Here is a 23,852-nt window from a genome sequence, read left to right as displayed (position 1 = left end):
TTTTCTTTTCCTATGGTTTAGAATATTAATAATAAAAAATACAATTCATTAATTTTATGCATTGGAAATTTAAATGTTTTGGGGGAGTATGTAGCATGATAATCTGTCTATCATATAAATGTCAACTCCTCTATTTTGTCTTTCTTGTATTTCTCTTCTTTGTAACAACTGTTTTGTAAATATCCCCAAAGCCAAAACTAAGTTGCCCTACTATCATAGGCCCAATTCAGGTATGAACATTTTGATCAATTGCATGATGCTTGTAAAAAAAAAAATACATTAGTGTACATTATGGTTAGACAATGTATTATTTTCCTCGGGATCATTAAGTTATCAATCATCTATCCATCTATCTATCTATCTATCTATCTACCTTTTCCCTCTTTTTTTCTATTTTCTCCTTCTTTTTTTGCTCCGAATAAGATGTTTTATGGTCGTTTTTCATCTCGTCAATGGAGTGAGTGACTCGCAAATGCACTTCCGGAACAGGAGCCGTTCTAAAAGTGGGCGGTCGGTGTTCAGCTCAATAATCCGCTGCGCTTTATTATTTGTCACGTTGCCCTGCCTAAACTCTTTTGTCCCCGTCGGGATGCCGTAGAATGATGACTATAGTCTTCCAGTGATCTGATTGGTCCGTAGGACCGGCGACGGCCTCTGTTCCCTTTGATCTCAGGTTATCGCCATCAGCATACGTTACTATGGTGATTTACCCCGGTTAGAACAGAACCTGCTTCGTAGTCCAGGGCCTCCGGTCTGCTTTTTGCTGCTGCTTTAACACGGGGGCGATAACACACACACACACACACACACACACACACACACACTCAGCCGAGGACCATCTCAGCAACGCTGTAAAAGTACATACAGGTACGCGTAAGGTAAAGTCTGTCATGAGACGCATGGTTGTCGTGCCAACAGCCTCGGAACCACATGCTAGCTGAATGAAGTTTGACAGGCTAACGTCGGGTTGAACCACATGCTAGCTGAATGAAGTTTGCCAGGCTAACGTCGGGTTGAGCTAATTTTTCCAGCAGCTAGCACCGGTGTTGGCTACAAGTGCCGCCTGCCCCGCTAGCAGCTAGACGAAGTCAACGCCCGCCTGTGAGAGCCACTAGCCGTTTCGAGGTGGCTCATCAAATTATCGTTGTCAGCTGACTGGAGGCGTTAGCTAGCGTCACCGCTTTAGCCTGAGATGTCAAGCCGTGTTCCAGCGAGGTGACGTCGCAGACTGTGGACACGTATCCACGGGCTGCCTTTCATCGTGCTCGCTCTAATGACTCGCCGGAGCGAATGGCTCGTCCCTCTCCAGTTAGCCATTTAAGCTAGAGATGCGTACCGCATTATTTCCGAGGAACGTTAGCTCGCCGGAGCTGGATTGTTGTTCTCCGCGGTGCCACCGTGTCCCCGTGTCCCCATCCAGCAACGACCCTCGTTGCCTTTCAAATAATGAGTGATCATTATTTGAAAGTCAAGTGTCAGCTCGAGCAAATGAAAACAGTCGGTGGGGACGCAGAGAGGCATGGTGTGGCCACGGAGGAGCACCTGCCACAGTCCTCCCCCCCGGACCCCTGCAGCATCCCCACATCCGGGAGAGAGGCACCCAGCACCCCCAGCACTTCCAAACATAGGGGGAAAATTCGTAGCAAGCAGGGAAAGGATGACAAGAGCTCTTGTGGCAAAGACAGCACGGAAGTGCCACTGCACAGGTCTGTAGTTTCTGCCCGTGTTGGGCAAAACCTGAACGGACAAGAGCACGAGCGGAGCCTTCACCTCAAAGAAACTGGGAAGATGCTCCAGGGCAAGTCAGAGACCAATGGCAACTGTGTGACCATCCATGCATCCAAACACATCCAAGAGAATCCGCGTGAGGACGGATTCAAAGTTGCGAGGAGGAGCAGGCCAGTGACAGTGGATACGTCGAAAGCCAAAACCTCGTTGGAGGCGCTGAAGTTAAGCATCAAGCAGTTGAAGTGGAAAGAGGTGTGCTATGTGAGAGTTTCTTTTTTTCATTTTATATTGCTGTATGTCTCGGAGCAACGCTTTTCTTACATGTGGTGTGCAGGCTTCACTTAGCGGCAGTGCACATCTCGGTCAGGAGAAGCTGCTCAGTGCATCGGTGCTTCATTAAGAACCATATGTTTGCAAATTTTCCCCCTCGAAACTCAACACAAGCACCGTCTGCGATGCACTTTGTCCCCCTACATGCAGGGAATTTTAAACAATGACTTCAGCAATCGAGGGATTCTAATTCAATGAAAGCCTCCATTTGAATGGCTCAAAATAGAACAATTATCTGCTTTAATGCCTGCTGGGAATGAATATTTTTTCTAACAATCATAATATACCACACAAGACCTGACCATAAGCTTCATTTAAGTAGGCTGTACACTCCTATAAAATGTTATCATCTGTTTTCATGGCCAAGACCTATCTTTGATAAAAAAGTTTCATGCAAATCTGTCCATAACCTTTTAAAGGAACAAACAGACAAAGTAAACTAATCACATAACTTCCTTGGTGGGGTTAAATATTCTCTTATGATTTGTCCTCTTGATGTGTGATGATCTGGATTAGGGTTGGAGAGGTCACAGTTGCACATGAGCAAAGGCTTACTGTTTGTGTGTCTCTGGAAGAGCAAGAAGAAAATGTGACCAGCAACAACTGGAGATTTTAACGAGCTGTAAAAAAGACACTGACTGAGTAAGACGAGTTCAAATCAATCTAATAATAATGGTTTTCACATTAGCTTGCCTCCCCTTGGAATCCCTAATCTGTTCTTTAACAGGACTAGATTATATAACAGTTTAGTGTTTTGTGTTTCTTCTCTGTAGTTTAAAATTAGAATTTTCATGAGAAGCAGTGTCTCTGAATCACAAAACAGTTTTCAGAAGTTGAGACTTATAATTTGAGTCTGTGTAGAAGTGTTTGTTTAGCATACTTGAGCGTATATGATCAAATTCTTTCATGCAAAGGTTGCACTTGTGAAGACAATGTTTTAACATGTATGTCTTTATTTTGATATTTACTTTCTAATCAATGGAAACTATGCTGCAGCTCAGCTTCCCTACATTTTGATCCACCCTTCAAATTAACCTCTGACCTCTGCATTTGATGTTTTACATGACTACATACTAGGAGTGTAATGGTTTGTTGACCTTTTCTATTCAACATTTATTTCCAGGTTCTCTACCAAAGAGTGTGTTGAACAAATTGTTGATAGAAAACGTGGCAAATTATTCTTTAGATGCCCCGATGACCTTTAACCCAGCCACAAGCTGACAATGCATCCCTCTATAAAAACACAGAGAATGGCTGCAGATGAAAGTTACCTTTAAAAGATTTATGAGAGGGCTAATTGATCCATTTCTTCTCCCTCCGAGCCACAAACTTCATCTGGTGGGTTTGAATGTGATGCAATTTATACCTTCTATCAGCCATTATTAACGTGGTCTTCTATTATACATGAGGAGTAAAGACGGGCAATGCGATGAGACGGGTGAAGTAAAGACTCTGCTTATCACCGATGACCACGCAGTGACACTTAAACCCTTCCAGGTCTGGTATCGGAAACAGGAGACGGAAGGACTATATGTTACCACACTTTGTCCACACGATCCGCCCCCAACAAAGTCAAGGTTGCTATAGATCCTGTATCAGTTTGAGAAGTACCTGTCAACAGCTCTGAAGGAGTTGAAACCCAAGTAGCCTTTCAAAATTTGTTTTATCAATTATGAAATGGACATAGATTGGTGAAAATTTACAACATGTGGTGGTAGATAGTTGGTTAAATAGTAGATAGTTTATAGTTCATTTTAGTGACTGTACATTTGGCTTTGCAGTCAGTTTACATCCACATTACTGCGTCTCTACATCTGCAGTATTCTCTGGCCCGAGACACAGCTGACTTTCAACATATGGCATACTCTTAAACAGTGAGAAATGATTAGCCTTAAGCTCCTCTAATCCGATAGACTCTAAGTCCTCTTTGAGGCAGAGAGAGAGAGATAGAGATAGAGAATGGCAAGCCCGAGGGTCTTGGTGCCAACTTCAGAAAATGAGACTAATAACCGTGCATTTAATCACGGACTTGGTATTATTTAATAGAATTCATCATGAAGCTGGTATTTTGAATGAAAGCACATTGATTTAAAGGACATCTTGGCAGTTGTGATCTGGATGCGTCCTTGTAGCATATTTGGAGAACAATAACCTGAAAAATTAACAGAAGAACAGAAATTATAAGGTCTTTTAACTGGAGGCGTGATCGATCAAATATGAAACATAAATATCCTTCCTCTTTTGCGTTAATAGCTAAGTTTAGATACAGTTCTTCAGTGAGTAAAGTGTGTTCATTGACAAAGCGGCACGGTACACGCACAATACCCGAAAGTCCACAAAGGCTTGAACTTGGACCTATCTTTGCATACTCACACTATAGATGGTTGTTTGTGGGCCTGATCACTTAGAAACCACTCTGATTAATTTGACCTCCTTCCCTGATGTGATTAGACAGTTATACGCTGGCACCTCTCTGGCAGTATTTATAGAATCCTGGCTGTTGAGCAGGGTTTCACACGCTCTCACAATCACGCATTACAGTAATGAGATGTATTTCTGCCACCGGTCAGTCTTGTACCTGGACAGTGTGATTGGTCGTGTCAGGGTGGAACTGAGCAGTGGTGACCATTCGCTGATGACCGTCCACTACTTTTTGTTGGTCGATACATTGTCCCGGAAAATGATTGCGATATACAATATTATTGTAATCTTAAGATTTTTTCTACTGGCGCACATGAGCTTGCGCAAGTCAAAAAGTTCAAGAACCACTGACCTAAATGCAAGTCATTCAGCAGATGGCAATACCACAGTGTGTGAGCTGCACCGAGAGCAGATGAGATGATAGAAGCGGCGCGACTGGCAGGAATGTTGTTGACATTCATTCTTATGTAAACACAATGGCTCTTATCGATGGAAAATGGAAGACGATCGAGTTCATGTTCATTCGTCGTGCGATAAGTCAATAAGTTAATTACTGTGACAGGCCTAGTTCTGAGTGTCTTAGACACATGTATCAGAACAGGGTTAACATTTACAATTAGTTGGAGTTTTACCACAATCACTTAAGTAAAATGATACTCAGTATCAGGAGTATAATGTGTATAAGAGTATTTGTGATGCATCCACTTACTGAAGAAATCCGCTGTTTTATTGATCTGCCGAGGCCAAAATTACGACTGATTCATTCAGTGTAAACTTTATGAAGGGAGATTTTACAGAGCACAGGAGGAAACATCCAGTAGCAGACATCAAACAATCGTTTCAAAATGAGTTTCACTTGATAAAAAGCGGATTGTGCAAGTAAAAAATAACTCTTTTATGATGGCATACTTTTTTCTTATTTGATATTAGTTTAGAAATTAAACCAAAATAATGTGCTGAAAGTGCAAACATGAAAATGTTTGCACTTTCAGTGCAAAACCACACTCAAAACTGTGTGGTTTTGAGTGTTTGAGTGTGGGCAGGAGCAGAGGTATCGTGTACAAAAGCTGTGCCTTGTGCCAGCAGGATTTCCTCCCTCTCCAAATCCTTTTATGGTATCACTCCTCTCCTGTTTCCCAGCTCAACACAACAGATCACGCACGTCCTACCATCTTTAGGCAAGATTATCCTCGCACTCCGGGGTCACCCGTAGGACGAGCACCTTTCCAATTCCCTGAGTCATACTAAAGATGAAACCTTTGTTGTCATGTACAGATGCAAAAATAATTATTTCTGAATTAACCGTTCCCTGTTTTTGAAGATCATCTTTTTTATTCCTTCTTTTCACCTTTCTCTCTGTGTATCTTCAGTATCCTCTGGGAAGACGGGCGGCCTGTGATATCCACTGGCACGGGATCTCCTTCCATGATAATGAAAGTATTGTCTCAGGGCAGGTGAACAAGTTCCCAGGTATTTCACAGCTTCTGCCTGTCTCCTCTCCTACAACATGAAGCCCCCCTATACTGACGCCTGTTGAACTGGAAGTGGAGAGATGGCTTGATCGCAGCTCGCCGTACTTCATGTGTACTCGGTATTCTGCTATCACAACAGGAGGGATTTAGTTAAAGCCCTCCTGATCCTCAGTGCTCCAATGCTAACCTTTTCATGCCATGGCAATGTTCATTACTTTAGAGACTAGAGATTATTGTTGTGAAGAAATGTAAATCCAGATCTACTTCACCTTCTAGCATGCACCCATCTTCCACTATCTTATTGTTGTGTAAAGTTATATCTTATCACAAGGTCTATCTGCTTTTTCAGCATGGAAACTTTCTTATCAGGAAGTGCATCTGTAGCATATATCTGATTACAGTAAAACTAGCTGCATTCCCACAACAAATGCACAAGAATACAATTTATCGTGTTTATAATTTCCAAGTGCATTTTCATTTGCATCTCTGTAAATGGTGCTTTGCGCATTGCAGGGATGATTGAAATGCTGAGGAAGGTCAACCTGAGTCGGGCCATGCGGACGGTGCAGGAGCTGTTCCCAGAAGAGTACGACTTCTATCCCCGTTCATGGATCCTACCTGAGGAGTACGAGCAGTTCTCCACACAGGTATAAATGTGCAACACAAATACATTATAATACACAATGTCTTTAATCATTTTCACATTAAGTCAAAAGATGTTGAGGTGGCCATAAGTCAGATGCCGCCTCACATTTGTAACAGATTGCCATAGCGACACAACTGTCCGATTTTGAAGGCTCCCTTCAAACACTGCCGACAAATGAGTCCTTCCATTCCCGATCCCCCCCGCCCACACTATCCCATGATTCATTGCGCAATGGTTATAGACTTTCTTGTACAATGGGCAACTGCAGCTCCGTTGTGATAGCAGTAAGGGCGGAACACGCTGGAACAGTAACGCAAATCAGCCGTAGACCAGACCGCCTCATTTCAGTTCAGCCTTCGCAGTCTAGGCAGCCGAGACAGGCCACCCGCCATTGTTCGCCGAGTAGACTGTGAAGGCTGACGAATGCGGCCCCTGACTTGGGACACAGCTTATGTGTTGTCAGAGCAGAATTGAGAAGCCATCAAAAATAGAAAATGTTGAGATATCGGCAAGTCATGAGACAAAAGATTAAAGACAAGTCTTTTACACTTTAAAAGTACAAAAATAACGTACAAATGTTGCCAGTTTTTTAAGAAATGTAAGCTTTATGGTATCACATAACTTTATGGTATCACAAAACAATACAAAAGTCAGGCAACAAATTTAAAAAGGCAAAAATAAACGACATACAAAAACAATCGGTAAAGCTGTTATTGAACACAGAATTTTATTGGATTCAATTGCTGTCTTTACTATCCCTTTGCTGTGGATACTCACCACACTACAGTGCAACAGTAGTGTTCTTGTTTAATTTTTGTTCCATGTGCTCGCTTCATTGCTCACTTTCCTTGAGGGCATACGACAGACTAACACATCAGTTCGCACTACCCTTTATAGTCGTCTGGCACTCCTCAACACATGGCGGAAGCCAGCGGAATCACCTTGTAACAGAATTACAGTTAGCGAGTGTCGACGCATAAGAGGGAGGGAAGAGCAGTGAAGAACATACAGGAAGTAATGAGTTTCCCTCATCTGCTTTTTTCTGGTTGAGTACTGTGAACAAGCCTGTTACAGTTACCAAGTGTGCCATAAATAAAGTGACAATGTATCGCATTTATACAAGTATTTATGTTCAGACATGGAAAAAAAAAACAGAGTGAAAGATTTCTATTCGTCAACGACATTGATTTAAGGTGATTCTGAAGTTATGAATAAGGTGAAGGTGTAATTACAGAAACCTGAAGCTACAGTATTTGATTTTCTCCACAAAGAACATTTGAACTGATTTTAGCAGGTGTTGGTTCAATTTTTATTAGCAATAATAATATCATTGAGCTTTTTTCCTTTGTGAATGATCATAAATGGTCGATGGTCAATAGCAATGGTTCTGAAAATGTTATATTGCAGCTGTATGTAATGTCCAGCAGGGGGCACCAGAATATTACTATTTTGATTCCAGAAAAGAAACTGTCTCCCACTAAACAGATGCTTCCCTTCATTAATTAAGCATGCAACCTAAGATGACTATTACATAAAAAGTCTCAATAGAAATGTAAGGCTTTTGAATTTACATGCATCTCATATGGTGTTGGTTGAAAGATGGATGTTTTTAGCTGTTAGGGTGGAAATTACTCCTATGTTAATGTATGCATCTATATTTTAATCAGACTCTTTCAACATGAGGATTAGCTGAAGCTGTGATCTGGTTCATATGGATGTAGTGCAGCGAGGAGTTGAATTGGGGTATTTATATAACCATATTGCACAGTGAGGGACTCACTCTGTAATCAAGGGTTGTCACAATGGTTGGTGTCACGTTGTTCTCCTCTCCTGCCAATTAGTTTCTGCTATTAAAGATTACAATAAAACAACAGAAAGAAGAGTTTGTTAAAACTGAGCCAAAAGGAAAAATATCCAGTATCCTAGTTGAACATTTCCTCTTTGACTTACTTTATTTATTTAGTTTATTGTCATGTAATCGAGCCTCATTCACTCATCAATATTTAAGTTTAGAAGAAGAACAATGAACTTATTTTATACTTAAATTACTCGTTTTCTTTAATACTATTCCTTGGGGATTAGATTTTTGTCTGTTTTGACACCTTATGAACTTCAGATAGCATCTATATCTTCACTCAGGATCACAGTTTTTTTTTTCTTAACCTTTATTCTTTCTCACTCCCGCCTCTGCTGTAGATTCGCATGGTGAAGGAGAACGATGCCACAGTGAATCCCACCTTCATTGTCAAGCCAGACGGCGGTTCTCAGGGCGACGGCATCTACCTCATCCGTGGCCCCAGCGACCCAAAGCTCACGGCATGTTCACAAGCCAAACAGGGCGTAGTGCAGGAGTACATCCAGAAGCCATTACTCATTGACAAGCTCAAGTTTGATATCCGCCTCTATGTGCTGATAAAGTCTCTGGAGCCGCTGGAGATCTACATTGCCAAGGAAGGCCTAACACGTTTTTGCACCGAGCCCTACCAGGTAGTCATGACAGTGCCGCTGATGTTGGCAGGCTAACGTTGAAGATATCAATTTGCTTTGATGCCATGAAACGCGTACAAATATTAACGGCACACACATAACTAAGGTCACTCTTATTCTGATTGTGTAGGAGCCAAACCAGAAGAATATGAGCCATGTCTACATGCACCTGACAAACTACTCCCTCAACATCCACAGCGGAAACTTTGTCCACTCAGACAGCCAGAGCACAGGCAGCAAGCGCACTCTCTCCAGCGTCCTGTACCGGCTGGCAGCCAAAGGCGTAGACATCAAGAGGGTGTGGTCGGATATCATCGCTCTTGTCATCAAAACTGTCATTGCCGTGGTGCCTGAACTTAAAGTCTATTATCAGGCTGATATACCGCCTGGGAAACCAGGACCCACGTGCTTCCAGGTGTGTAGTGGCTAACACTTTGTCAAGGCTAATTTACTTTAGCCTTGAGCCTTATTTTTGTACGAAAATAAATATGTCCCTTTCATGTTAACGTCAATGCCCACACAATTCCATGTGTCCTTTATGCTGGCACTGTTGTTAAGCCAAAGATCCACTAGAGGGCAGTGCACAGTCAAGAGTTTCTGACAACAACCAACATGGTGACAGTTGAAGAAATTCTGATGTCTAGAAACAGGCAAAAGCTCCTGCGTTGAGTTTGTAGTTTCCTACCAACTCTCACAGTCTCTCCTCAAAAAGGCCACCATTGTTGAAAATTCTTCTGGGTGTGGACAGGAGGCTCCGTCCGTCTGCATATGTCCATAAATCAATCTACAAATCATTATAACACGATTCATAACTTCAGAGCTTGGCTTATAATATCAAACTAAGTAAATTTTCATCTGGGGTTCCTAAAATTATAAACACAAATTCAGTTTTTTCAAGGAAGTAATGGAGAGTGGCCCAGTGCACCTATGACTTGTACTTTCCACCAACTTTAAATTCTATACCACAAAAGGTAAATGATAATGACCTGAGTTAGAAGGAGCCAGTTTTGTGAAAATGTAGCACATTTGTTTCTCAATGTAGACCAGCCCTACATTTACACACTTGCTGATGTGACCGGGGGCGATCTTCTTCCAGGCTCTCTCTCTGCCACGTTCGAAATGTCCTTGTGGACAACCTTGAGACTGAGGTAGCAGATGACTTGAACGCTGAATTTTCATTAACCAAACACAGATATACCACAAACATTATCAACATCAAACTTTCTACGTAATCGATCAAAGAGTTCAACTGCATGTGAATGGAAGCTGAATAATTCCTCTCTTTCTACCTTAGGCCACAAACTCATCAATCACCCATTGTATTTTCCTGATTGATTTTCACCTCGACCTTCAAAAATTTGTGTTTAGACTGGGTATAACTTTTTTTGTACAGTGAGGTTCAAATGCAAATTGTGTTTATTATTTGAATATGATATGGTCTTTTTTTATTAGTGGCTAACATATCATTTTAATCTACTTCAGGTATAATTGTGCTCACTTTCAGTATAAATCCTGCATATTTTTGTGACAAACAGATGCAGCTTTGTTTTTTGTTTCTTATAACAATATATAAATACAAATCATATGTAATCAAGGATTAATTTTTTTTTTATCTCAGATATTAGGTTTTGACATCCTGTTGATGAAGAACTTGAAGCCAGTTTTACTTGAGGTCAACTCCAACCCCAGTATGAGGATAGAACACGAAATGAAGGTAAAAGGAAATGCCAACATCTGTATTTTTCTTAGTGTTGTGGTTATTATGATCTTCTTTCTCTCTGTTCCAGGTATCTCCAGGAGTTTTTGAATTTGTTCCCAGTCCGGTGGATGAAGAGGTCAAAGTGTGTGTGATCAGGGACACACTGCGCCTCATGGATCCCGGCCACAAGAAACTTCCGGTGTAAATACACACACGCATGTACATCACACAGTAAACACTCTGACTGCAGTGTAATTTCTCACAGCCTCCGGTCTTTGTCTGCTAGTCTGAAGAGTCTACTTAAGGACATGATACCTTCTTGTGCCCATCCGTCCTCAGAGCCCGGCTCTGCACCACTCAACAGCTCTCCATAAGCCTGTTAAATGGAAAAATTAAATTCAGCTGAGCCATGGTGGAAATTCACACTTTACTGTACAAGTCTGGTGACTCAATCTCTCTGGCTGACTGGTCCTTGGTGGTGCCTGGCAGTAAATCCCCTTTTTCACTGGGGTGTGTGTTTTTTTTCTCACCCCCCTCCTCTCAATCGTTTTTTTTACTGTGACAGGAGGATTTACTGTTTCTGTTCTACCACCATCTCCACCACCTTTTTCTCTCTCCGTCTTGCTCTCGTTTTGTCTATCGTTCCCTCGCTTCCTTTCTCGTCTCTTCTGCAGATTAACTTCTATATCAGGTATTTGATCTGCTTTGTTCTGCAAGTGAGAGGGATATCTGCTCAGGGATAATTCCCACTTCACTATTATATTCATGACCAGTAACATATTGATGTAATCTGCCTATAATATGTTTAATCCTCGTTCCTCCTGCATTGCTACATTTTCGTCTAGCTCCAATCAGCAGAACCACATTGTTGTGAATCCATGAATGAATTACACTTACAATTTGATACAGCATACACATATACATCTCTGTTCTTTCAGCAAATTTCTATCTGCATACAACTACATACTTGTAGAGACCCATAAATCTTCAGTCTAATATATAATGTATAATTGTTTGTTGACACAAACTTTTGGCCCAGAGTTGGTTGGGGTTCCTCAAAACCTTCAAGAAAATCACTGGCAGATGAAGTAAATATAGTTGTGACTGTGGCACAGTTTACACAGTTCGCGACACTGTGACTATTATGAAATATTACATTTACAAATGGCCTTTTAGTGTTTTTTATTTTATTTTTTACGAGTATGTTATTGATTTAAGGAAGTAATAGTTGTTGTATTGTTAATCTGTAATTGTGCTGTAAAATATTTGTTTAAATAGGTCCATTTACTTCACTGCTCTACTGTAGCAGCAAACTGACACTTAAACTCCAAACGTTGAGCCTCCACAGGCCAGTTAAATAGTGGAAGAACATATGAAAAATTAAATATCTCAGTGTGAGAGTATCTATAATCTGCAGTCAGGCAAGATGCATAGGGAAAGAAACAGGGTCAGTGATCTTAAATATAATATTATTCAGTGCCTCTATAAAAATGTAGCACCACTCATGGTGACAGCCACAACGACAAGGTTTATGTTGTGAAGGAAGCTACATTAGAATTTTAAACATAACTACATGTTTATGTTTGTAGAAAGGTACAGCATCATTAAACAGGGTGGAAATGATTGGAATAAAAAGTATAAGGAAAAAAAACCTGACCAATGCTGACCAACAGTAACAACATGTGGTGCAAAATGACAATAATGAGATGGAACAGCAAGTAATTGAAGTCAGGTAATGGGCTGGAGGTTTATAGGGAGTGTGGTTAGAGATCTGGATTCTGAGCGACTAAAGTAGTGTGGAGCTAATGATCAGAGAGTCCATACTCGGCTACGAAATGATGATAATGATGAGATTGATTAGCAAGGAGTTAGCAGTAAAGTGTCCTCTCTTATACAAGTGGTAGGACCCAGACCATAGACTGTCCTTAAAAATGAACGTAGTCACCAGGTCCAGAAATAGTGAAGCCAAGGCAGAAGTGCCTGAAACCGCTATTCTCTAGAATCACCAGCAGAGGGCGACTCCATTTGTAGCAAAAATAGGTCATTTTCTATAGAAGTCTATGAGAAAATGATTCTACTTCTCACTTATAATGTCAATCTCTAGTTTCAAGTCTTCTTTAACACAACATGAGATCATTTTTTTTTAAATTATGGTCTCATTTAGAAAAAAAATACACAATAAAGCACATTATGCATTGGGGGCGTGGATACAGCATGATTGATGGCTACTACTGTAGGTGCAGGTTGCAGGTGTAGGTGGACGAGCTCTAATTTGCAACAATTCACTACAACGTTACAATGTTTACGGACTTTCGACATTAAAATGTCAACTATAATCACGGTGGTTATGTCAGATTACGCGACCAATATGCCTATTTGGATTTTGGGGCCTCAAACGGCCATGTGTTGAACGGGCACTGCACTAGTATAATTAAATCAAGCTCTAGTAATGATTTTGTTTTCGGTTTAGCACAATTGAAAACAGTACACCCTAAACACACAGATTTAGTATTCATGTCAGGTCGTGATTGCAGGGAAGTGTCCTGTCAGCTGTGCAGATAGTGTGTGATGGTTGAGGGCGGGGGTGGGGGTATGCTAATTATTTCCCTACTAGCTTTTGCTAATGTTTATTAAATTAGCCCTCAGATTGGATATGCTCTGAAAAATGTAATCATTACTGCAGCCAGCGACGCAGGCCCTAGATAGGAACTCATTAATCATTCACTTCCACAGATTGTTCTTCGTATGTGTGTGTGTTTGCATGGGCACAAAGGCACGAGCATTGGACATACATGTTTGTTTGATGGAAAGTGTTCACGACATTGAATGCTACACTGAATTTTATCCATTTTAAATCACGCCATTTGTGTGGCACTTAAATGTAGAATCCAATATCTACAATAGATGAAAGTGCGTGTGAACATTCGATAACTGATCAGGGATAGTCACGGGGCTGATTAAGGGGAATAAGCAATGGGTATGAGAAAGGGGGAACCATCTTGCACCAGACTTGTCTTGTGATTGGTGTTTGAAGAGTTTTGATGCTGTCATGTCTATCATCTCTGAGGATTATAGCTTTTATTAAAACATGATTTAAGATGCCATTAACATGCATAGATTTAGATGTCTTTTACTGAGGATGACTAATTTGTTTTCTTTTTATTTTTCTCCAGAGCTGTCAGAATCATTAACGGAGCACAAACAAAATGTCCCCAATGCTGTTGTGGGAGGTAGTGATTTGTTTAGTGCACAAATGGTCTACGAGTTAGTAAATCCACCTGTGTGGCGGTCGCTGACAGCTGCTCTGCGGTGAGATGGATGGCATTCAGTCATTCAGAACGCGGAGTTTAGACCGAATTCAGTCCCGCGTATGAATTTCACTCAACAAAATGAAGTAAGAAAGAGATGAGAACTGACTAGGCACACATCACAAAGGTATAGCCAAGTAAAAAAATGTGTTTCTGTTTAAAGGAGATGGAGTGAGAACATATATGAGAAAGTTAAGTAAATATAAAATGGCAGAAAAAAGGAGAGGGAGTGGGGAGGCGTGATTAAACGGGAGTTGTGATAAGGAGAGTGTGATGATATCAGTGACATGTACTTCTCGCTCATTAATCCCCTGTGCGTGGCTCTGAGGGTGATTTGTGAGCCATTACGAGGGGTGTATGTGAATAAAGGTGAGAACAGAAAGCTGATATTCATATGTGAACATACCTTTAAAATATGGAACCAAGTGGAACCAAGTCCGATTGGAAGGACCAGCTGTCAATCACGCTGTATCCACGCCACAGGGCTATATTTGACTCTAAATGAGACAACAATTTACAAATTGAACATTATGCTGTATTGACGAAGACTTGAGTCTAGAAATTGAGACCATAAAATGTTTACTGACGTTATAAATCAAGTGAGAAGTAGAATCATTTTCTAGTCCTCTATAGAAACGGACTTCCTTTTGCAACCAGGGAGTCGTCCTCTGCTGGTGATTCCAGAGAATACAGGTTTCAGGCACTTCAGTGTTGGCTTAATTTTACAGACCCAGTGACTACGTCTATTTTTCTATACAGTCTGTGTAACAAACGCATCATCTACATAAAAATGATTTAAGGTGGATTGAGTGCAGTCTTAGGTAACTAGACACTTTCCCATTGTTCTAGTGAGGAAATCTTTGAATGAAACGCTTTCTGACTCCTGTGGGTGTCTGGAAGTGTGAAACGGATTTTTAAAATCTTTTAACACGTACAAAAAGTTTATTTTTACCCGCGGGAGATGGTTTCTTCTTTGTATGTTCTGTGTGACTCATGCTCGGAGGGAGGGCAACTTCTGATTTCTGGAATGGAGATGAGTGTACAAACACTTTAATCGCTTGTCATTGACACATCTGGCACATTTTGAGGACTTTAGATGGTGCACAGTAGCTTTGAAGATTTCCTCAGCAGAAGACCAGGAATAGCACTCAGACAGGTTAATGACAGCTGCATTAGGCTCAGTCCTCCTCACTTAGTCTCAGCTAACATTTGGCAGACGCCCTCCGAGTGAGTTTTTAATAACCTGCCATCCCTCACCTTTTACCCTCTCGCCTTGCCTGCATCGGCTCCTTCTCCCCGTCCGCGGGTTATGTTTGTAGACATTCCCCTTCACCGTCTGTCTGCCTGTCAGCCTCTGTCGAAGACGTGTCCGCTTTTAGCCGCGTCTGTCCCGTCTAAATAGATGTGGGTGGTGTCCTTCTGGCTGCTGAGGGATGATTGATTCTATTAAACATTCAGCAGCGCCCTCTCCGCGCCATTCACACTGCTTACTAATTCATGGAGGGAGAAACTGCCTCATAATCGCCAGCAGTACTGTATGCCCTTGATGTGAAATTAACCCTGTGTTTCTCTTTGTTGCTTATGTATCTTTATAAAGAGGTGTTGACCACAGGAGTAACCTGATGCACCCACACGGGCGTTTTTTTTCCTTATTCTGGGCGATGAGATCTTTGATGACACTGTGACTATGTCGTACTAATAAGAAAGACAAAGGTGGATTTAGCTGTAGAGTAACAGGCGCAACGAAGCTAAAAGGAGGGGGAAGGCGAGGTCAGGTCAGCACAGTGTACACCCACACAGTCCTGGTGGTAAAGACGCACCGAGTGCCCATTCATTTTCTATGAGATGAACCAAATTCCCCGGGAGAAGCACAACAGCAGGCAGCGAGAGATGCGCACACAGTGCAGAGGGCAGATTTAAAAGAAATGAATTGTGACCTGAAGTAGGTGCAAAAGTGTCACACCTGACAACCATTCAAGGCTGCAGCTAATAATTATTTCTCATTATTTATTAATCTAGTTGATCTGTGAGAAAAACTCAACTCCAGAAGCTCTTCAGTTTACAGTTTCACACCAGAGAATATTTGACATTTTAAAAGCCACATCTTTTGTTGACATTCAATTTTTGCACCATAGCACATTGGGTCTAGCCCAGCAGGCATGCTTAATGCATTTCCCACCTCAAATATATTTGTAAAGTTTTTTTATATATATATATATATATTTGGAAACCAAGTTGTGTGTCATAGTTTTGACTCCCCATAACCTTAGTTAAGTAAATAATAAGTAAAGTAAATAACTAACATTAGTGCTTCTTAACGTTTTTCTCTCTCATTCGCGGCATTAAACATGATGTCTTTAAAACCTCAATGTGTCCACCATCAGTCAGTTCACATGAGTTGACTAAATCTGGGTCTCACTCACACGATGCAAAAAAAAAAATCTGCAAATATTTACTCACGGTCCGCTAGCTGTCGGTTCTATGTGTGCAAAAATAATCCTTTTTTTCTGGGTAGTGCTGGCTCTATAAATTGTGCTGACCACACCGTGTTCAGTTTGTAAACATCACTCCCCGACACCTGAAGACACTTGCTAGCATATGACGCAAGGACTCAGGGGTTTTGGTCGCGTGGTTAGCGTGTCGGTCTCCCATACCCGAGGCAGCGGGTTCAAGGCCCAACAAGTGCAATAAAATCAACGACAATGAAGAGAGAGATGAGCTTTCTCCAAATCTCTTACTGCCCCTTTAATGCAAGTCTCCTACACAGACTAGAACCTGGGTGCAGTACTTTGAGTTAAAGTACAGCAGACAACAAAAGTGACCTTCCTTTCTGGGCTTTGTTTTACCTAAACAAGAATCCAAGTATCAACTTTTATGAGAATTAAAAACTGATTTCTTAATTGTAGATGCTGAATAACACAGATGCAGATGTATCTGCAGGTAAACGTGACTGGAGGAGTCAAAAGACTGTTATTTGTCCTTCATGCAATAATATTCTTCCCCCCCTCCCCAGCCAAGTCGGCCTGTAAGTGCCAACTCAAGTGAAATGCTTGGTGCATTTATCTACCTCAGGAGCCTGGCTGTCTGTAACTCGGCTGACAAAAGCTCTCTGGATTGGGTTTATGGTCTTGTGCTTCTGTCCTGCTGAGCCTGAAAACGGTTACTCAACCCTGGACAGCACAAAAGTACATGTAGTGATTTACTTGCAGCCTGCACTGCTACCGGTTTGAATGCTCGGGTCAACTTGCAAATTCATAAAGGAATGTCTGTCTTTTTTTTTCCTGTTCTACCAACAATAGCTCCCAACCGAGGGCCGGAGGGTGTGAAGACAAGGAGGAGATTCAAATGGAGGCAGAGACGCAGGAGAGGAGCCCGGAAGACGGAGCTCTGCCCTCGCTGTGTCTGAAGCAGGTCTACCCCAAGTACACCAAACAGTTCAACTCCCTGCGGCTGATGGAGCGGGTCGCATCTCTGTTCATACGCTTCCTCGGGGTCAAGGGCAACATGCGTCTGGGCCCCACCGCCTTCAGAACCTTTATCAGGTACACATCACATTCATCTGACTGAATCCTCAGACCTCTGCCAGAGCTGTTGCTAATCGTGTCCTAGTAAAACATAAATACAATGGATATAGTGAAAGCAAGGTCCAGAAGAAAGAAAGTCAACATTAACGTGTTCATTGTGAAATTAAGACGGATATGGACAAGGAAGGAGTTTAAGGAGTTTAAATTACGTTTTGTCAGGACAGCACACGCGAGAAGTGGCGAAATATGCGATACACACGCAAAACAGGAATTGTTTGTCACTTTCACGATGGACGTCAAAAAGAAACTGATGAATATATTGCAGGATACACTTATGTTGAAAGAAACAGGAAGTTGGTTGAGCGGACGGAGAGACATAACTGGACGTGTTAATATGTGGTTCTGCATTAGGACCTTTTATACTGTTATATATACCTGTTATACTGTTTAACATACTGCAAAATATAACATGAGCAGTTCTACAAAAGCCATGTACATTACTAGTTTACCAATATGCCAAGTTGGATGTGTATGACTTTGGCTGTATTACTTTAATAGAACTGAAAGATCCTTTTTATCTGCAGCGACCATATGAGTCAGGATAAGATGAGACAACATCAACTAAGAGACCTGCAACAATGAATTATTAGTAATTGACTACTTGACAATAATGGATTGATCCGTTGGAGTAGTTATTAGGGGGGGGAAGTAAAAAAATACTGATTTCAGATTCATTAATGTGAATATTTTATGATTCCTTTGCTCCTCCATACGAAAACAAAACAAAAGATCATCTTTTCACCACTTCCATGGACTGGCAAAAAGTGAATATTTCCTGCCAATAGCGATTTATTATTGAACTACATATTAAACTGCCCAGATATCACAGATGGAAATTAGCTGTTAGCTTCCGGTTCAATGAATCTTTTCTCTCTAGTTATGTTTTTTTTTTGTACATGGTCCTTGATAAATGTCCAAAGTGCTGCCAAGTTAACAAATGTCTCTTTATACTGTGGAGGTAGAGGTGGGGAATATTAGCTTTCCTCTTTCTGTGTTCTGTTAGATTTAAATGTTTTAAATATTATTGTTTATATTGAATCTTCACAAACTTCTACTGTAACTGCTGAAAATGCTGTATATCTTATTGTATTCAATGCCCTCCATATATCTAATATTTTTCTTACTGTATATTTCTGTATTAGTTATATTGTTACATCTCTATACATATGTATGTTGCTCTGCACTTCACTGCTTTTGCTCTTCTGGTTAGAATTTAAACTGCATTTCAATGTCTCGCCACATGTAAAGTTGAAAACTTAAACTAATATAGAAGATACAGTATCTTGTCCTGGACCTCAGCTTGTTGAAGTGCACTGCTGATATCAGTCACATTTAAATTTAAAATATGTGGACAGATATTAAATATGTCCTGATTGTTTTTAGGACCTGCAAACTGAGCAACAGTAACTTCACCATGGCTTCGGTGGACATCCTCTACATAGACATTACACGTCGTTGGTCAGGGACGGTGCCTGACTCTAGAGAAGCAGGTAACACACACACACACACACCCACACACACACACACACACACACACACACACACACACATATTTATATACATGCTATACAGCCGAGTATCCTTGAGACTCTGAGCAAGTAATGCGCTCACAGATAATTGCTTGTCATTCTCTGTCAGTTTCCCTCCGACACTGTGCTCCCATAATTGAAATGAGGCGAGATCACAATGTGACAGCAAAGAGACTATCAGACATGAATTATTCAGACACTGCACCTCGCGAGGAATGTTTGTGAGGTGGGGCGGGCGGATGGAGATCACGTGGCGCGGGGAGGGAAGCGCTGTACAGACGAGACTTTGGGCTGAAAGGAAAATGAGCGAATGCGTATTCAGGGAGGCTGAAGTCGGGGTCTGTTACTTCTGTGGGTGTGTGCACCAGAGGATTCGGTGGGAACTGGGAAGAGGCATAAAACTTTTAATGTTCTTTTTCATGTTATTTTGGGGGGGGTTGTGACGTAACGTTTTATGAGGACACAGATTTCAAAATCTATAGCAGATGACCTACGAACTTTCACCATGTTAGTCGTGTGTGAATCGTTTTCACTTTTTTTTTTTTTCTTCACTGGTTTCCTGCAAATTTGGTCTCCCTCCCTCTTCTGTGCTGACAATAACAGAGGCCACAGTAGAAAGTATGAAAGAAACTTTTGGGTGAAAATTCAGCTCCTGTTCAGCTCATGCTATTGTTTTCTTATTTTTAAATTTTTAATTTTTAATATTTTGACCTCAGTCACTCTGACCTTGGCCACAAAGTGAGATGTGAAAATGACAAAAGTCTTTTAAGTAAATGGCCTTTTGGAATCCACTGTATATATATGACATACATGAGAACATGAAATCGGATACTTAAGCAAACTGAGAACTTTTTAAAATATCTGTCTATTAATGTAAGGCTGCAGCTAGGGATGTGTGCAGTCTGACTCTGTCCCAACGTAATTAAATCTGCCCAACAACATCTCTAACTTCCTCTCATTAATACATAATATTTGACTTAGTCAATCTATCCAGAAGATGGACTCGTTTCTTCGCTGGGAGCGTCTAGGACATTATGTAAAACAGCAAATTTGTGTTTTTATACTTTGGTTTTTGTGCAGTTGTCGGTCAGAGCCAGTTACAGTCTTTATGTTAAGCTAAGCGAATGATAGCTCACATTAGCGCCACATTTAGCTTACTGACATCAGAGTGATGTTGGTCTTCCCATCTAACTCTGACCGATTGAGGGAAAAATAGGAAATGCTTCCTTGCTTTTTTTCAAACTTCTCTTTTCAGCTGGGACGACTTCTGCTTTTATATGAAAAGCCAGGAAACATTTATAGCTGTCAGTGTCTGTCACTGAGTCATATGTCAGAAATACAAAGAGAAGGCAGAAACGTTGTCCTCACCTCACCTGCACTGTGTTTTTCAGGGATGGGACTACAAGCGTTTGTCGAGGCCTTTTTCTTCATGGCAGGTCGCAGGTTCAAATCCCTGTTGCTGAGGGAGCAGGTGGGGTCACTGCTGGAGCTGTGCGAGGCTCAGCTCGAGTCCCAGATGGCCGTCGATGACCGACGCTCCGTGAGCTGCAGCAGGGCGCTGCCGCGATCCGTCAGGTCTCAGACACTCGCCCAACCTCACCTCGGCTCCCCGGCTCCCGTGCGCAGGGCCACCAGCCAGGACTGCCGGCCGCATCACAGACTCAAGCCTCGCACACTCCGCGCCAACGTGGAGACCTGACGCAGGGGGAGCAACAGCTAGTCAGCCAGCTCCCAAACAACCGCCTGTAGCCTTCTCCGCGGGAGCACGGAAATTAGGTGTCATCTCCCGTCAGCCTCTCTTTTAGAAAGGGTGGGATGACGGGAGCTGAGAAAACCACTCGCTTGACCCCTGCTGGCTGACTGTTCTCGGCCTGATTGCTATTTCTTCAGAGGAAGAAGATGTCTGCAGGGGTTTTGCGGAAGGTGGGAACGTGAGGCGGTCGGTGCATTTCTTTCTCCCCTCCTGGTGAGATCATGCATGAGCAGTGTGGTCCAGGCCGGAGGAGGAGGAGATGGAGGATATGGCTGCTTCTAATGTTCCGACTGATTCTACAGGGCAGCTATCTGCTTCCCTTTGCCGCTGTGTGGTGACACACACACACACACACACACACACACACACACACACACACACACACACACACACACACACACACACACACACACACACACACAGCGACAAACAGGAACAACATTAGATGCCCCCACTTCAATAGATTTACACAAATCACAAATCACAAAGGGAGTGTCCTTAGTACGAGGATTATATTCTTGAATTTGCACAAAAAAATCTTTGAATCTTTGAATGGATGTGAGGGTGACTGAGCATTTGTGTGTGTGTGTGTGTCTGTGTGTGAGTACTGTACTGTATTTATTTGTGTGTAGTTGTATGTTGGAAGCCTATTTACAGCCTGTGGCTCAGCTGCGTCCCAGCTCCATGAGCCCATCAGTGATGAGTTAAAGGGGCAGTAAGCGATTTTTAATCTAATACTTTTTTTGTAAAACTCAGCGAACATTTCCTCACGGTCCTCTAGCTGTCGGATTTTTCTACTCAACCCTGGCTCTGTAAATTGAGAACAAAAATAATGATGCGGACCACACAACACTTTGTGTGCAGTTTGTACACATCACTCCCCGACACGTTAAGAAACGTTTTAGCGACAGGCGCTTACGACTCAGGGGTTTTAGCCTCGTGGTTAGCGTTGTCCTGCTCCGTTAGGCTTCGGCCCTAAACAACAACAGCGATCAATCTTTGTCCAAAATCGCTTCCAGCCCCTTTAAGAAGCATTCAATGGGAAAAGGCCACGCCGCCACTTAATCTCTTTCAGTTCCGCAGCTATTCCCGTCGGGCAGCCTCAGACCCTCTGAGAAACACTTCCTAGGATGACTTCCTTTTCACACAGTTGTCACGGGGGAGTTTCATTATTTCACATGTAATCGCACAGAACCAAAGTTTCACAGTTTAAGGGGAAGCGTCGGTTCTTAAAACAGCCCCACAGCTTTTGTGCTTTAGACGAGTGCGTGATGCCAACCGGAGAGGTCGCCGTCATTTCAAATGACCTTCACTGCAGTCACGATTCAATCATGAATGCTCTTAATGTTCAACCATGTTGTTCTTCCTGCTTGTGTGTGAGATTGTGAACTTGTCACATGCCGACACAGATTTATTTGTGACGTGTCACACAGAACTCTGTAGCGTATCACTGACTCTCCTGCAGAGCAGCCCGCTGTGTGACTCACATGTAAAGGACTCAAACTGTACGACTCACGTGTTTTCTGCAGTATAATATCATGAAGTAGATTAATAAGGTTACAAACAGGCATCGGTCATGTGAATGGAATGTATTGTCTGCAAAAAAAATTAAATGTTGCTCTTTCAACTGAAGATCTGTGTGTTGGCGTGGCCAGACCTTCTTATCCTTGATTATTAATAATAATCAATATTAAATACATATAATGCTGTATTATATATATACATATATAATATAATAAAATTGGACGATATGTGCCTCTTACATACAGACAGACATATCGGTATTGGCGTTTTGTTTACAGATCAGCGGCGGTTGGAAAACAACAAATAGTGCAGAAAAGATGTGCATTTACGTTTACCTTAAGCATAAAATATGTTCCTTTTCTTTATTCGTATTCTACATTTTGTTGTATTTGTGTTGACTTTTTATTCATAGTTATTTATAATGCAGTTTGTGGTTAAATTGTAAAATATCAAGCCTCAATTAAATGTCTTTGTTATAAGGGTTTGATAGCAAACAACATCCATGTTTTGGGATATATATAATTATGCATATACTGTATATAAACTGATATATCTGTGATGAATATGTTTTACTCTGTAATATTGGGATTGGGGCCCCTTAAAATCCATATCGTTCGGGCTCTATTGATTATCGAAATCTGTTAGAGGAAATCAGACAAAGCCTAAACTATTCTGTAAGTACAGTAGATCAATGCTGTCTTACACGGGAGTGATTTCCCCTATGGCCACAGTTTGTCACAGGGAATTATGTTATACTACTGCAGCTCTGTTGGCAGTTGGTGCTACAGTATTTACAGTACAGTCCCTGTAGCCGGCTGATGGACGAGCCTGAAACACTGTAGCTCCTTTTTCATTGTTGTGAGACCTCCGCTATGTTTCCCAGCACCAACATCTGCCAATGTGTCCTCGACCTTCTGTCGCAGATGCTGCCAACGCCAGTTTTTCGTTGTTGCTCCAGTGTTTTTAGTCTTCACAAGTTTTTTTTTGCCCAGTCGTTCAACAGGCGCCTGACCCTAGCCAAAAATATTGATATATTCAACCTTTTAGTTTCCATCTAAATTTCCTAAACTGGTTTCAGGTACATATGAAGCATTTTGTCTTGTCTGTTACTGAAAGTGCAAGAAATACTCAATACTAAAATTAGGAACACGACTACAACATGTCAAACAAACATCCTCCAGTCTTAACTTTTTTCCCCCTGTATCTTGAAAAAAATGCTGCCGGATTGTTCTCACAGATCCACTAACATAAAGGGCATTTTGAAGGGGAATTATGTTACTTTTGCTTAGCGGCGGCCACATTTACCGTGCTCCTGTAATTGCAGCACGTGTGAAGAAGCGTCATACGGTCAAAGAACCTGACTCATTATGT

General features: G+C 41.7%; 1 protein-coding gene across 2 annotated transcripts; it reads left to right on the top strand.

Annotated features, from left to right (window-relative positions):
* Positions 1 to 209: 209 nt before the first annotated feature.
* ttll11 (tubulin tyrosine ligase-like family, member 11) lies at positions 210 to 22,589 on the top strand. Of its 2 annotated transcripts, none has more exons than XM_035608507.2 (10): positions 210 to 1,989; positions 5,850 to 5,949; positions 6,465 to 6,598; positions 8,794 to 9,084; positions 9,215 to 9,499; positions 10,703 to 10,798; positions 10,872 to 10,984; positions 17,391 to 17,633; positions 19,059 to 19,165; positions 20,596 to 22,589. In XM_035608507.2, exons 1-10 carry the CDS (start codon positions 1,447 to 1,449, stop codon positions 20,901 to 20,903), a joined length of 2,220 nt encoding a protein of 739 aa, XP_035464400.1. In that variant the 5' UTR covers positions 210 to 1,446; the 3' UTR covers positions 20,904 to 22,589. The 2 variants fall into 2 exon arrangements, with proteins under 2 accessions (XP_035464400.1, XP_035464401.1); XM_035608508.2 differs by having other exon boundaries at positions 212 to 1,980.
* The last annotated feature ends 1,263 nt before the right edge of the window (positions 22,590 to 23,852 follow it).

Source organism: Scophthalmus maximus, chromosome 20 (assembly GCF_022379125.1).
Source record: "Scophthalmus maximus strain ysfricsl-2021 chromosome 20, ASM2237912v1, whole genome shotgun sequence".
Lineage (NCBI taxonomy): Eukaryota > Metazoa > Chordata > Actinopteri > Pleuronectiformes > Scophthalmidae > Scophthalmus > Scophthalmus maximus.
The sequence above is the reverse complement of the archived record's forward strand: the minus strand, read 5'-3'. Positions and strand labels throughout refer to the sequence as shown.

Bases quoted from the DNA above. Each gene is read 5' to 3' on its own strand.
- ttll11 (XM_035608507.2), top strand. From the start codon at position 1,447: ATGAGTGATCATTATTTGAAAGTCAAGTGTCAGCTCGAGCAAATGAAA. The intron at 1,990-5,849 runs GTGAGAGTTTCT...GTGTATCTTCAG, and splicing joins AGTGGAAAGAGGTGTGCTAT to TATCCTCTGGGAAGACGGGC. The intron at 10,985-17,390 runs GTAAATACACAC...TACCAACAATAG, and splicing joins GGCCACAAGAAACTTCCGGT to CTCCCAACCGAGGGCCGGAG.